Source organism: Nicotiana sylvestris, chromosome 5, assembly GCF_000393655.2.
Source record: "Nicotiana sylvestris chromosome 5, ASM39365v2, whole genome shotgun sequence".
NCBI lineage: Eukaryota > Viridiplantae > Streptophyta > Magnoliopsida > Solanales > Solanaceae > Nicotiana > Nicotiana sylvestris.
In genome coordinates, this window is record NC_091061.1 from 32,306,537 (window position 1) to 32,321,884 (window position 15,348).

General features: G+C 38.0%; 2 protein-coding genes across 2 annotated transcripts; both read left to right on the forward strand.

The window, feature by feature from the left end:
* Positions 1–1,284: 1,284 nt before the first annotated feature.
* LOC104237058 (probable protein S-acyltransferase 15) lies at positions 1,285–7,292 on the forward strand. Its single transcript, XM_009791131.2, has 7 exons — positions 1,285–1,582; positions 5,334–5,426; positions 5,512–5,613; positions 5,696–5,767; positions 6,337–6,435; positions 6,519–6,614; positions 6,715–7,292. Exons 1-7 carry the CDS (start codon positions 1,310–1,312, stop codon positions 6,808–6,810), a joined length of 831 nt encoding a protein of 276 aa, XP_009789433.1. The 5' UTR covers positions 1,285–1,309; the 3' UTR covers positions 6,811–7,292.
* Positions 7,293–12,421: 5,129 nt separating this feature from the next.
* Positions 12,422–13,589, forward strand: LOC138869789 (uncharacterized). The gene is made up of 2 exons (XM_070147459.1): positions 12,422–12,457; positions 12,578–13,589. Exons 1-2 carry the CDS (start codon positions 12,448–12,450, stop codon positions 13,126–13,128), a joined length of 561 nt encoding a protein of 186 aa, XP_070003560.1. The 5' UTR covers positions 12,422–12,447; the 3' UTR covers positions 13,129–13,589.
* The last annotated feature ends 1,759 nt before the right edge of the window (positions 13,590–15,348 follow it).

Here is a 15,348-nt window from a genome sequence, read left to right on the forward strand (position 1 = left end):
TGTGAGAACTCCTAAGAAAGAAAACATTTTGGAGGGAAGGGAAAAAAGGATTGGCTTGTGGTTTATTGTAAAAAGAAGCTTTCCTTTGTTTGGTTATGGAGCAACACTTGATATTTTTTAAAGTTGATATAAGAAGTCTTGATTTTTATTGTTTTCCATTGAATCAAAGACTTAATTGTAATGTAATAAGGTATTACTGTTGGGAAAATAGTAAATTAATTGCTAGTTGATGAAAAGATCTTGATTTTTATTAATAACGTTTTATGTTCAATCAAAAAAATTTAGTAGTATTGTTAACAGGAATAAAGTGGGGGAAAAGGTGTTAAGAATTAAAAGAATTGAAGAAAAAAAGTAAAAAAATATAGAAAAAGTAAAAAGTCAAGTGTGATACTTAAGAAAGAGAAAACAATTTGGTATTGTGAAGAAAAAATATCTAGGGAAGATAAAAAAGTTAGTACCAAAATTTACTTTTGTCTTTTGTCTGTTGGTTTTATCCGATGGGCTACAATTTGATATTAGTTTTATTCGATTGTACATTTCGGGTTACGTGCAAAACTTTGGGCTAATACTTTTTTTCAACGGCCATATAAGGTAGTTTTCTCAAATTAAAGAGGTTTAAGCATAGAATGACTATATATATACTAGTATCGGACATGCTGACAGGCTTGCTAGTAAATCCATGGGCAAAGATTACTTTTATCCAACATTTAAAACTATTTATATTCGATAGCTGAAAAAAGTGTATAAAACTTTTATATATCACATACAAATATATATATATATATATATATATATATATATATATATATATATATATATATATATACAAAAAATATTATAATTTACTACACTTTATATTGATGCAACCTGCAACAACCCTTCTCCTTCATCATAGAAAGATTTTGAGCGGCTATACTTTAAAAATCTCACATACTTCTAATCAAGGGGCAAAGGGGCAAGTGCACAGATAGCTATTTTCAGATATGCTATTTAGAGATTAGCCAGTATTTATTTTGTCCTGAAATTTCAAACTAAAAATTTTAATCTTGGGACAATTCAGAACATTTTTGTCCCGAAACTTTAAACTGAAAAACTAAAATTCAGGACACACTGACTAATTTTTAAATAGCAACCCTTTAGATTAACTAATTTAAAATGCTATGGGCTGGGCTTAAGAAAATGGATAAATTATTATTTGGGCTTAGGGCCCATCAAATTTGTCTATCCAAGGAGCCCAATTAGCTGTAATGAAGTTCAAGAATTTCAAGTACTACTCTCAGCATTTCTGTTTTCCATCTCAAAAACATCAATGGAACTCAAAAAATTCCTATCAATTCACATTTTATGTGTGTTAATTTTTGTGGGTTTCATTTACTATATCACAATATTCATTTTCTTGGATGGTTGGTTGAGTTTACAGAGCTCAGCTGGCTCATTGCACGCTTTGATCTTCACTTTGGTGGCTTCCCTTTGTGTTTTCAGTTTCTTTATTTGTGTTCTTAAAGACCCAGGTGGAGTTCCTTCGTCTTATCTTCCTGATGTTGAAGATCATGAAGCTTCAGATCAAGAATCCAAAAGATCTGTAAGTCTTTAATTTGATACTCCCTTAGTCTCATTTTATACCCTTTAACTATTTGGAAGTAAACTTTTCTTTTCATGCATTTCCTGATAATTTTTTCGTTATAAAAATTGTGACTTGTAGTACTTTTTTATGTTGTTAGTAAATGTGTATATTTTTTTCCCATCAAAATTGTGAAATCTATGACTGAAATGAGAGAATTAGATTCATTGGTCCTGGTGTTCTAACATTTGTATGATGATTGAGAGAGTGTCATTACCCACGAGATGAGCTGCTTAGTGGTAAGGACCCCTAGCCTCCAATTTTAAGTTTGGGCGATTCGAGTTACCAAGGGAGCAAAGTGGGAAAAGGTCATTGTTTGGCTCCTGGATAGACTAGGTTTGAGTGGGGTTTAGGGTATCAGAAAAAGAAACTTTTTATTGCCTCTGACGGCTATATGTTGAGGCAATGTCGGATATGATGCTGTATCGTTAGAAAAAGATGTCCGCGTTTGCAGAACCGAGCGTTTAGGATTACAATGTTAGACAAGAAGGTCTTTTCTGCATAGCCAAGCTTCGGCTTGCTGGGGCTGAAATCTCAGTAACTTTAGACCTTTTAGACAACTTGGTGGGTGGTTACTACTCCCGCAATGTGGTAAGAACAAGGAAAGATTAGTGAAGAAGATGGCTTTATGGTAGTGGTAATCATGCATGTGTTTCTCAATTATGCCCCATGACAAAAGTATTGAGTGTTTTTATGAGACCTCTTAGCAGTATGGAGAGGATGCAGGGTGTAAATAAGAGCAAAGAAATTGTGGGAGGCAATGCCCGTATGGAGAGGATGCAGGGTGTAAATAAGAGCAAAGAAATTTGCATAATGTGGTCTATGTGGCTGGAAATGAATCAAAATTGCTTTGAAGATAAATGCATAGCACTACCTATTTTGAAGATAAGTGTTATATCTTCTGCTTCTTGGTGCAAAACAATTGGTTTGTATGTGTGTATATACAACCTAGCGTGAAAACAATAGTAGGAGATGCAGAGGAGTTTCTATTGAGCCCCTACTTATTTATCCTAGTTATGGATGAGCTAACCAACAAAAATTCCAATGTGTATGCTATTTGTTAATGATATTGTGCTAATTGACGAAACTAGTGAGGGTGTCAACCGAAAGCTTGAGCTATGAAGAAACACCTTAGAGAGTGAGGGTTTAAAGATAAGTAGAAGTAAGATGGAGTGCATGCACTGCAAGTTTAGTTAGCATGAGAAAAGCGAAGTTGAGGTGAGATTAGATGGAATTGTGGTGCCAAAATGCAAACAATTTAGATATCTTGGCTCGTTGTTTCAAGAAAATGAAATGATAGATGAAGATGTTACTCATAAGATTAACACCGAATGGTTGAAATGCAAAAGTGCTACCGGGGTATTATGTGATAGAAAGATGCCTCCCAAGTATCAAAGTGAAAGAGTTCTATAGAACAGCTAAAACACCGGCTATGTTATATGGTAGTGAATTTGGGTTGTTAAAGTTCAACATATCAATAAGATGAGTGTTGCAGAAATGCGAGTGCTAAGATGGACATGTGGTCACACAAGATTAGTTAAGATAAAAAATGACCACATTAGATAGAAGGTGCAAGTAGCATATATTGAAGATAAAATGAGAGAATGTCGCTTGAGATGATTTGTTCATGTCCTGCGTCGGCCTACAGATGCACCGGTCCATAAGTGTGAAACTATGGTGGGGGAAGGTATTAAAATGGTACGAGGTAGACCTAAAATCACATGCAAGGAAGTTGTCTCGAAAGACCTACGAATTCTTGGAATAGGCTTAGCTAAAGATAGGGTACAATGGATGAGAAAAATCCATATAGGTGATACCTATTAATTGTATTGGTTTTTGACTGGTAGAAAACTTATATTATTATTATTATTATTTTTTTTTTTTTGGTAAGTAACAATTTTAATTATGACCTCAAAACTGTACAACATATTAACAAGGCAAAATGGAATACTAGTGCTGGACTTCAAGCCCCAGTACTAGCGTACTCTACCAACTACCCTGCTTCTATGCTAGTTTTCTAATCCCAGCTAGGATAGAAGTTCGACTCCCTTAATCTTTTCTGCATACTTGGCCTCAGACTTCCCCTGAATTGTACCTCCTCAACAATAGTTCTGATGAGCATAGCAGTTGTCCTTGTACAGTTCTGGAAGATCCTCTGGTTCCTTTCTTGTCATACATAGTAAATGCAACATGCTAGGGTCATTCGAAATATCTCAGCGTTTACACTGTCCCCTTTTGCAATTCTCCATAGCCCATAGTAGTTCTTCTTGCCAACACAGAGCTTGCCTTGTTATCCCCTGCCACCCTAGTATTTTGTTCCAAACAGCAGCAGCTGTAGTACATTCAAAGAACAAGTGGGATATGCTTTCCTGTGCTTGGCCACACATGACACAAGATACATCAGTAGTGATTCCCCACTTGCTTAACCTATCTCTAGTATATAGCTTCCCATGTAACACCAGAAACATGATGAAAATTCACTTGGGGGATCCCAAGTTGTTGCAAATCAGTTTCCTCGAGCCAACCTTCGGGACATTCCCATTAGCTTGATTGAGAATGAGTTCATGTGTTGTCGATCCACTTCAGTATACCCTGCCTCCTCTATATACTTCTTAGCTTTGAAAATTTTCTGAACCATCCACGATGCTTGCTTTGGATTGTTGTTGTTGTTATTATTATTATTATTACTATTATCATTATTAGATATAGATGAATCTTTTTTACTTGCACTTCTATTTTATTTTGGTAATGATGCGGATATGAGTTGAGCTAAATAAAAGGAATGCAGATTCATATCGCTGATCCCAATAGGTTTGGGACTGAGGCGTAGTTGTTGTTGTGTGTGTATATAAAATGCTATTTTCTATACACACTAGAGAGAGAAATTTTGCCAACAAAAAGGTATTGGTCCTGCAACAATCCTGCTAAAGAAGATTCTTCCTTTGTGCTGTATAATGACATTTTTGTACTATGTGCTCACTTCTACATAGTGTTGTAGATTAAAATAATAGAAACCAGGTACTTTTATCTTTAATCTCAAGTAGGGAAGAAGCAAGGACAAGGCTATGCCATCTTATCTTGTTGAAGACATAATCTAGTCAATAAAAGAGTCCCTTTTCTGATAGCTTATGATTTTTAGATGAGGTGATCACTTTATTTTTTTTGGTATTAGAGTGGACAAGGGTCTTTAGTTCAAATTTCACCATCGCCATTATAAAAAAATAAAGTTCTATGGGTCTGGTTCAAGTAAAAGAATCAGGTCTACACGTGAAGTGGCATGTTAAAACATACTTAAATGAATAAAAAGTGTTCCTTCTCTAATAAATTAAGCTTTAAATGAGGTGGTTACATGATTCAACATGATGTCGCGGGTTAAAGCTTCACCAGTACTCTTCTTGAAAAAAGTTGCATGTTTGGCTCATGAAAAGTAAGAGAGCATGTCGAAGACATATTTAAATAAATAAAAGTGTATTTTCTCTGATAGTTTAAACTTTTAGATGAGGTGGTCGGTCCTTCAATTCAGCATATTTTATGCATTATCAGTTGAATTATCACCCACCTCTTTTTGTAATTACATTATCCATTGCTTGTTATTTTGTGCCGGAGCAAAAACTCTACTAACAAATGAACACACATAGAAAAAATGTATGTACTATAATAGTACGTAATTATTGCATATACACTCACCATCTAGACAATTGTCGAATTTCAGGGTTTGCTTAAGAAGCAATGTGACAAGTGTTCCGCATACAAGCCTCCCCGAGCTCACCATTGTCGTGTCTGCAGAAGGTGTATTCTGAGGATGGTGTGTGCTCTCTCAGATCAATGATTCCAATTTTATTTGGTACAAAAATACACGTGCCTGCTCATTTACCATAATGTTTTAACAGGATCACCATTGTGCCTGGATAAACAATTGTGTTGGTCATAGGAACTACAAAGCCTTTGCAACTTTAGTGTTCTATGCAACTATTGCTTCAATCTATTCTTCGGTATGGTTAATTCACTCCTCACTATATGACTTAAGCTATTTTCTCTTAATCTGCGTGATTATAATGTTTTGACGTTTTTCAGATTATATTGATTAGCAGTGCGCTTCATAAGGACTGGGATTTTGTTGAAGTGACTCCTATCAAGCTATTTTACGTGAGTCAGTTATTAAATTTTACAATTCAACATGTTAGATGGTTAGGTTACTGGGTTTTGCTCCTTTTTTTTTTTTTTTTTTTTGTGTGTGTGTGTGGGTGTGATGGTTTCTTTAAGTTTATTGATTGTCTGATTGACTCGTTGTTCATTATAGTGTGTTTGGTATGATGAAAAATGCTCTCTCGAGAAATGTTTCTTCAAGAAAAATGTTTCCAGTGTTTGGTTATAATGGTTGAATTTCAGCACCTCACCTTCTAGGAATTAGGGCACATTATGAACCTTTCCGTCAGCCACATATGGTGTGATTCTTGACATTACCAAATTGTTATGCTAGGTGCTACGTCCACCAATTAGATATATCCTGACTTAAAAATATTTCCATAAGATATTTTATTTTCACGTAGACTTTGTGTTTCCTCCATCTGGTCCTTCCCTAATACGTATGGTTAGCTAGGAGTATTATTTTTTCTAACTAGGTGGCTACAAAATAATGCCTCGCAATGAGTTCACCAAATCATTTTTGCCTTCGCTCTAGCTTTGCAGAAATCTGATATATCGTTCTTAAACAGATTGCAACTGGTGTTGTAATTATTAGCTTAAGCTTGACACTGGGAACTCTCTTGGGCTGGCATATCTACCTCACAATTCATAATATGACAACTATTGAGGTAATCACATTGCAGAAAACTCTAAATTCTATGGATTTCCCCTTTTTATTATAATCGCTAAGCACAGACAATCTCTTTAACAGTACTATGAGGGAAAGCGAGCAGCATGGTTGGCAAGTAAATCTGGCCTGAATTATCGTCACCTTTATGATGTTGGAGCTTATAAAAATATTAGTCTGGTACAACACTTTCTCTCTCTCTTCTCTTCCTCCTCTCTCTCTCTCTCCCCATAATTTCTTATGAAAATGCACTATCTGTTGGTATATTAATTCTTAACAGGTATTAGGTCCAAATATGCTAAAATGGTTATGCCCCACTGCGGTTTCCCATATAAAAGATGGACTCAGCTTCCCTACTTCACGTGAGTACTCATAATACGGTCTCCATCAGAAAACTTTCAGCAGCAAGTGTAAATCTTAGTCCAAGGTCAACACTTCAGAGGTCTACCTGTATCTACTTTCTCTTATTTTTCGGAGCAAAATGTTGAAACTGAAGGCAACTAACGACATCAGATTCAGATGTCACTATAACTTACAAGAATATTTGAGTTTCAACTTTGGTATGTATTGCCTCTGACACACAGTAACCAACTTAGACATCTTCAAATGGCATGTCGGTCAACTGCTGCATCATTCAAAGCTTTCAGTATATGTTTGTCTGGTAAAAGAATGCAAGAAGCAAACTTTCAGTATACGTTTGTCTGTTAAAGGAATGCAAGAAGCGAGATTGTTGTACAGGAACTTATGGTCATATTGTTACTACATCTTTTAACTTTATCCCCTGTATTCTTTTGGTGGGATACCATGTTGCATGTACATGTGTTCTCTGAGGCCAATTTAATATCGTATTTTTTTGAACGAGGTAGTGATTTAGAATAAGGTTGCTGGCATCTCTTGGGAAACCTTCCAAGGTATGTCAAATGATCAAAAGCTTGCAATAGTTTAGTGTTCATGAACAAGATGAGTGAGGTGAATTGTTGCACACTAGTATAGGGACTAAGGATACGATGGAAGTTTTGCAACACTTCTGCGGCAACCATATTCCTCTTTGCTTGAACTGGTGCGCAATGTCGATTTCTTCTTAAAGCAGATTTCCTTGCTTTTTTGAATTCCAGAAGTGCTTTTGGGTTCTTTGACATAAAGATTGCCAGTGCACAACTCTACAAGATTGCCCCGGGTTAGGGAGCTTGAGCTGCTGTTGTTATTACTATCACTTGTAATCCATGCAGACCTAGTGAAAATTAAGCCACATGGAAGAAAAAAGAATCTATATAAGCGATATCAATTAGTGAGGATTAAGTTTTAGTTGTGTTAGTACATTTGTCTATTGGAATTTGAAAACAACCTCTCTACCTTCACTGGGTAGGGGTAAGGTCTGCATACACACTATCTTTCCATCCTCCTCAAATTTCACATGTGTAAATATACTGAGTATGTTGTTTGTTTTTGTTGTATTAGTACATTTACTTTAGGTTACAATATTTGCTAGAAGTTTTGTAGTATGGCTATAGTTCTATATCAGTAAAATATAATAGAAACTTTTAATATTAGACAAACTAAATCAACTTGCTTAGAATTGAGTCTAGCTATTGTTATTGTTGTTGAATAAGAACAAGTGACATATGGTGTTTGTTGCGGTAGCTAGGGTTAAAAGAGGAAAATCTACAGCTAAGAAGAAAGACTTAAGGAAATAAAATGATAGTTCTTCAATTGATGATTGCAACCTCTGAATACAGAGGTATATATGCTTCCACTATCAACTAAAAGACAAAATAGTATAACTAACTTTATTGGACTCTAAGTAATTAAAGTTAACAATTAATAGGGCTAATCTGTAAATATCTCAAACTTATACTTAAACTATTATGGGACTCATTTGCGCTTAGTCGAAACTAAATCTCACTTGCTTATTTAACTAACTTAACCGTCAAGTACAACTACGCACTTCTGAAGCAGCTGCAATTTTAATTCGCATCAGTTCCCCCCTGTTAACATCTTCCTTGCCCTCAAGGAAGAAAGGTAGGGAAGTGTATCTTCAGTGCTTGATAATCTTCCCACGTAGCAGATTCTGCAGGTAATTGCTTCCTTTGGATTAAAACTTGAGCTACTGCTTTGTTTCCTTTCTGAATCATTTGCCTCTCCAAAAATGAGAAATGGTTGATGGGAGCTCATGGTGGGGTTTCAGTTGGGAGACATGGAAGGTTGGATGTAAGAGGAGTTGATGGGGAAGTGACAGTTTACAGGCTACAGATCCTACCTTTTGTAGAACCTGGTAAGGACCATAGTGTCTAGCAGATAACTTAGAAAAATATTTACCCGACATGGAAATTTGTCTGTATGGTTGAATTTTTAGGTAGACCCAATCTCCCTCTTTAAATTATCTATCAGACCTATGCTTGTTGGCTTGAGTCAACATCGTTTGCTGTGCTCTTTTAAGATGATACCTTAGTAGTTGTCCCTTGAATTCACGTGTCAATAGGCTTCTGTCTATCTCTTCTAATCTTGAATCACCAGGTGCATAGAGTAGATATAAAGGTGGAGGCTGACCATACAAAGCCTTATAAGGTGTACTTTGAATTGAGGTGTGGAAGGTGGTGTTCTACACTATTCAGCTGATGCCAGAAACTGAGCACAATCGGTTTGAGAGTCTAAGCAAAAATACCTCAAATAGGTCTCTAGACACCTATTTACCACTTCTGTCTGGCCATTTATCTGAGAGTGGTAGGCAGTAGATGTGCTCAAAGTTACTCCCATCATAGAAAATAACTCCTGCCAGACCTTACTTGTAAAAATTGGATCCCTGTCACTGGTAATATCTTTTGTCACCCCATGTAGCTTGTAAATATTTTCCATGAAGAGTTTAGCTATATCATGAGTAGAGTAAGGATGAGAAAGACTGCTGAAATGAACATATTTTGTGAGTCTGTCTACCACCACCCAAATCACAGTTTTTCCTTTTGATTTAGGCAAACCTTCTATGAAATCCATGAGAGGTTGCAATAGCCCAAGATAAGGAGTATTATCATATTTATGCTTTGGCATGTATCACATGCCTTCACATAGTTTTTAACTTCCTCTTTCATCTTCTTCCACCAAAAAAGTGTTGCTAGTCTTTTGTAAATATTGTCAATGACCAAGTGCCCTCCTGTTGGGGAATCATGCCAAAGCTGTAAGATGTCCTTTCTCAGTTGCTTATCAGGACCTACTACCAGCCTTCCCTTCCTTCTTAGTTGATCATGGATGAAGGTGTAACTGTTAATCCCAGTTCCTTTCTCTTTTAATGCCTGGATTAATGTTGCTAGTTCTTCATCCTTATCCCAACTTTTCATTATCAACTCCTTCATAGTTGACGGTGTCATTGCATCCAATTTGATTAGAGGAAGTCTTGATAAAGCATCAACTGCCTTGTTTTCCTTCCCCTTCCTATACTCAATCTCAAATTCAAACTGCATGAGCTTAGTGATCCATTTGAGTTGAGTTCCTGTGACTAACTTTTGCTCCAATAAGAATTTGAGAGCCTTTTGGTCAGTCTTTACAATGAAGGGTCTTCATGTTAGATATTGTGACCATTTATTCACAGCTAGCACTAAGGCCATTAATTCTTTCTCATAGACAGACACGAATTGATATATTTTGGAGAGGCCCTTACTGAGGAATGCAATAGGGTGCCCTTTTTGCATTAAGGCAGTCGTAATGCTCATGTTGCAGGCATCAGTCTCAACCACAAACATTAGGGGAAAATTTGGAAGAGTAAGGATTAGTGATGTAGTCAGTGCCTTCTTAAGTCGTTTGAAAGCTACTTTGGCCTCTTCACTCCATCGAAGCTGTCTTTTTTAAGCATGTCAATGAGGGGTTTGCTAATAATCCCATAACTCCTGATGAACCTCCTATAGTACCCTGCAAGGCCCAAAAATCCTCTCAATTGTGTCACAGACAGTGGTTCACGCCAAGACCTCACAGCTTCCACTTTTCTTGGATCATTGGACACCCCTTGTGCTGAGATATAGTGTCCTAGGTACTCTACTCTTTTAGCAGCAAAGACACACTTTCTCCTCTTGGATAGAAGGTGATGTTGTATGAGAAACTCAAATGCCATCTTAAGATGTTGTATATGTTCGTTCAAACTCCTGCTATAGATCAAAATATCGTAAAAAAAGACTAGAATGAATTTTTTGAGGTGATCCTGAAAGATATAGTTCATCAGTCCTTGGAAACTTGAGGGTGCATTGGTCAAGACAAATGACATGACCAAGTACTCATAATGGCTAGAGTGTATTTTGAAGGCTATTTTAGGGATATCTGTGGTTGCCATTCTTATATGGTGATAGCCTACCCTCAAGTCTATTTTAGAATAAACCTGAGATCCCCCTAGCTCATCTTGTAACTCTTCTATGATTGGAATTGGAAACTTATCCTTCACAGTTTTCTTGTTTTAATGCTCTATAATCTACACATAATCTCTAAGAGTCATCATTTTTCCTACTAATACTACAAGTGATGCCTAAGAACTTGAACTGTATTGGATAATTCCTTGGTTCAGCATCTCTTTAATCATGGTCTCAATGACATCTTTTTGGAGGGGTGAGTATCTTACCTTTCGAAAAAGTGGTACAGGTATTTCAATTCTCGGTTATGTGGATTCTGACTATGCAGGAGATCTTGACAGAAGAAGGTCCACAACTGGATACATCTTTACCCTCGTTGGCAGTGCCGTCAGTTGGAAGTCGACTTTGCAGTCGATTGTCGCTTTGTCTACGACAGAAGCAGAATACATGGCAGCAGCGGAGGCGGTAAAGGAAGCTATCTGGTTGAAAAGTTTAGTAGCGGAATTGAGTTTGGTTCAGCTGGAATCAACTCTTAGATGTGATAGTCAGAGTGCTATTCATCTAATGAAAAATCAGAGATTTCATGAGCGCACTAAACACATTGATGTCAGATTTCATTTTATTCGAGATGTTATTGATGAGGGAACTATCAAGGTCGTGAAGGTTATCACAGACGATAATGCTGCAGACATGTTGACCAAGATAGTCCCGCTCGCTAAGTTTGCACACTGCAAGGACTTGGCGGGGGTGTGCATCAACTGATGCAACTCCGAAGAGAACAGTTGCTAGGTGGAGGTGGTATGTTCAACAATGGTTTGATTCTTCTTGTTTCTTACAACGGGGTTGCCCAGTAAGCTTAGAAGTTTTGGCCAGAGTTGTTCACACGCTCGAAACGCAAACCAAGGTGGAGATTGAAAATGTTGGTTTATGTTTAGTCAACAATGGCATGCCAATTGGAAGAGTTGGTGGAAAGAGTTGGTGTGGATGCTAGGAGGAAGCTTCCTCCTTTGATGTCACCCATGACATCAAGAGGAGGTAGTTTGATGTCACCAATGACATCAAGAGGAGGTCTTTACCTCTATAAATAGATGCACTCCTTCATTTGTAGAAACCATCCCAAAAATAATACAACACATTGTAGTGAGTAGAGAGTTAAGAGAGAAATTCTCTTAAGTGTAATTGGGAACTCTCCCCTTCCTTTGTTAATATTAAAAAGGCAACTGTTCTCTGGTGGACGTAGGATTATTTTGATCCGAACCACGTTAAATCTTGTGTTCTTTCTTTTACGTTTCCGCTAACAATTGGTATCAGAGCAACAGGATTCTTTAACGATCCAAGGAGGAAGAACAAGCAAAGATGAGTTCCATGAAGTTTGAAATTGATAGATTCAGTGGACGCAACAACTTCAATATCTGGAAGATCCAGATGATGGCGTTACTGCGGAGGAAGGTTCAATCCATGCTATTGACGGAAAGTATCCTAAGGATATATCAGCTCCCGACAAGGAGAAGATTGAAGGGGATGCATTGAGTGCAATCCAACTATCCCTTGCACCTAACGTGCTTTGTGAAGTGAGTACGGGTACCGAAGAGACGACCAAACAGTTATGTGAAAAGCTAGAAGGGCTATACCAAAACCAATCAGTGACAACAAGGATGTTGTTACAACGACATCTTCACACATTTAAGATGGGGTCAGGTATTTCATTACAAGATCATTTAGATGCATTCAATAAACTTGTCATGGACATACAGATTGCAGGAATTAAAAAGGAGGAGGAGACGCTTTCATGTGCTTTGCTATTTTCATTGACTTCAGGATATCGTGATATTGAGAATTCAATGATGTATAGCAAGGAGCCTATCAAGCTTGAGCAAGTGCGGCAGGCACTTAACTCTAGTGATATGCGGAGGCACATTGAAGGAGATAGAGATGACCAGGCAAGTGGGCTCTTTGTGAGAGGCCGGACTAGCCAACAGGGAAAGAGCAAATCAAAGCACAGATCAAAGTCTCGTGTGAACAAGAAGAATACAAAGTGTTGGGGTTGTGGCAAGAAGGAGCACTTTGAACGAGACTGTCCAATGTCAAAGTCCAAGGAAAAGGCGAGTGCATCCACAGTTGAACAGGTACATGATTTTGATAATGATTATGTACTAACAACATCGTGTAATAATAATAGTAGTTATGGAAATAAATGGGTGTTAGACTCTGCTTGCACTCTGCATATGACGTTCCGAAAAGACTGGTTTAGCAGCTATGAGAAAAGTGGAGGAACCGTAGTAATGAGCAATAATGCAACTTGTGCAATAGTTGGCATTGGCTCAGTTCGGGTTCGCTGCCATGATGGAGTCGTGAGGACTATTACATAAGTCTGTCATATTCCTGATCTGAAGAAGAATTTGATCTCCCTGAGTACTCTGGATGAACAAGGCTACAGGTACATGAGCGAAGTAGGAACTATAAAGGTGACTAAAGGTTCTTTAGTCATGCTGAAAGGCAAGCTGGAGAATGACCTTTACACATTGGCCGGAAGCACCATTGTTGGCTCTGCAAATGCATCTACAGTGCAGTTATCTAATGATGACAAGGCAAGACTATGGCACATGAGACTGGGTCATATGAGCGCACGTGGACTGGAGATGTTGAGCAATCGTAAACTTTTGGAAGGTGAGAAGATCAGCACGCTTGACTTCTGTGAGCACTGCGTTCTAGGGAAGCAGAAGAAGGTCAGCTTCAGCACTGGCAAACACAAGACAAGAGGAGTGCTAGACTACATCCATTCAGATTTATGGGGTCCTTCTAAACTTCCATCGAAGGGCGGAAAGAGGTATCTTCTCATTTTTATTGATGATTTCTCACGAAAGGTTTGGGTGTATTTTTTGAAGGCAAAAAGTGATGCTTTTGAAGCATTTAAAGAGTGGAAGATTTTGGTTGAAAATCAAATGGAGCGGAAAATCAAGTATCTTCGCACAGACAATGGCTTGGAGTTTTGCAATGAAGAGTTTAATGAATTCTGCAAGGTTCATGGGATCTCAAGACATAGGACTGTCAGGCATACCCCACAGCAGAATGGAGTTGCCGAGAGAATGAACAGAACTCTTCTTGAAAAGGCTCGTTGTATGCTCCTACAAGCCAAAATGTCCAAAGTATTTTGGGCTGAAGCAGTTCACACTGCTGCTCATATTGTCAATCGATCTCCAGCATCGGCAATTGACTTTAAGACTCCGAATGAGGTATGGTCAGGTGAACCCTCTAACTATTCATACTTACGAGTATTTGGGTGTCCAGCTTATTATCACGTTAATGAAGGAAAGCTTGAACCAAGGGCTAAGAAGGCCATATTCGTAGGGTATGTGGATGGAGTAAAAGGGTACAAACTTTGGTGTTTGTCTTTACTCAAATTTATAGTTAGTAGAGATGTCACCTTTGATGAATCCTCTATACTTGATCCCCGTAAAGTTTCCGTGGAGTTTTCAGGAAACAAGAACGACGAGCAGGTGGAGCTTCCGGTGGAGCTTGCCAAGGAAAAGGATCAAGAGACTCAGGTTAAAGATGAGTCAGAAGATGTAGACCTTGAAGAACTTGCTGTCAATGAACCATACACAATTGCAAAGGGGAGGGAGAAGAGGCAGACACGAGAACCGGAACGCCTTATAGATCAAGCAAACTTGATTGCATATGCGTTCGTAGCTGCACAAGAAGAGATTAAGGATCTGGAGCCCTCCTCGTATATTGAAGCAACTTCTTGCAAGGATGCTGTACAATGGCGGTTAGCCATGACTGAAGAGATGGAGTCTCTTCACAAGAATCAGACATGGGTCTTAGTGAAAAGACAAAAGGGGAAGAGGACAGTTGGATGCAAGTGGGTCTACCGAAAGAAAGAGGGAATTCCTGAAGTGGAAGATGCTAGGTTCAAGGCGAGATTGGTTGCAAAAGGATTCAGTCAGAAGGAGGGAATTGACTACAATGAGATTTTCTCTCCAGTCGTGAAGCATAGCTCAATTCGCGTGCTACTAGCATTGGTTGCCCAATTTGACTTGGAGCTTCAACAGCTTGATGTCAAAACTGCTTTCTTACACGGTGATCTAGAAGAGACAATCTATATGGATCAGCCTGAAGGTTTCCTAGCTGAGGGAAAAGAAGATCACGTATGCCAACTAAAGAAGTCTTTGTATGGTTTGAAGCAATCCCCTAGACAGTGGTACAAGAGGTTTGATGCATTCATGACTACACATGAATTCTCAAGGAGTGCATTTGATAGCTGTGTGTATCACAAGAAGATGTCTGGTAACTCAATGATTTATTTACTGTTGTATGTTGATGATATGCTTATTGCTGCTAACAATATTACAGAGATAAATGCTTTGAAGAAACTGTTGAGTAAGGAATTTGACATGAAGGATTTAGGAGCTGCAAAGAAAATCCTTGGTATGGAGATTTCAAGAGAAGACGGTGTTGTACATCTTTCTCAGAAGAGGTATATTGAAAGGGTTCTCAAGAGATTCAATATGCATACGTGCAAGCCTGTAAGTACACCATTAGCTCCTCATTTTAAACTTTCAGAGTTACAAATGCCTCAGTCCGAGGAT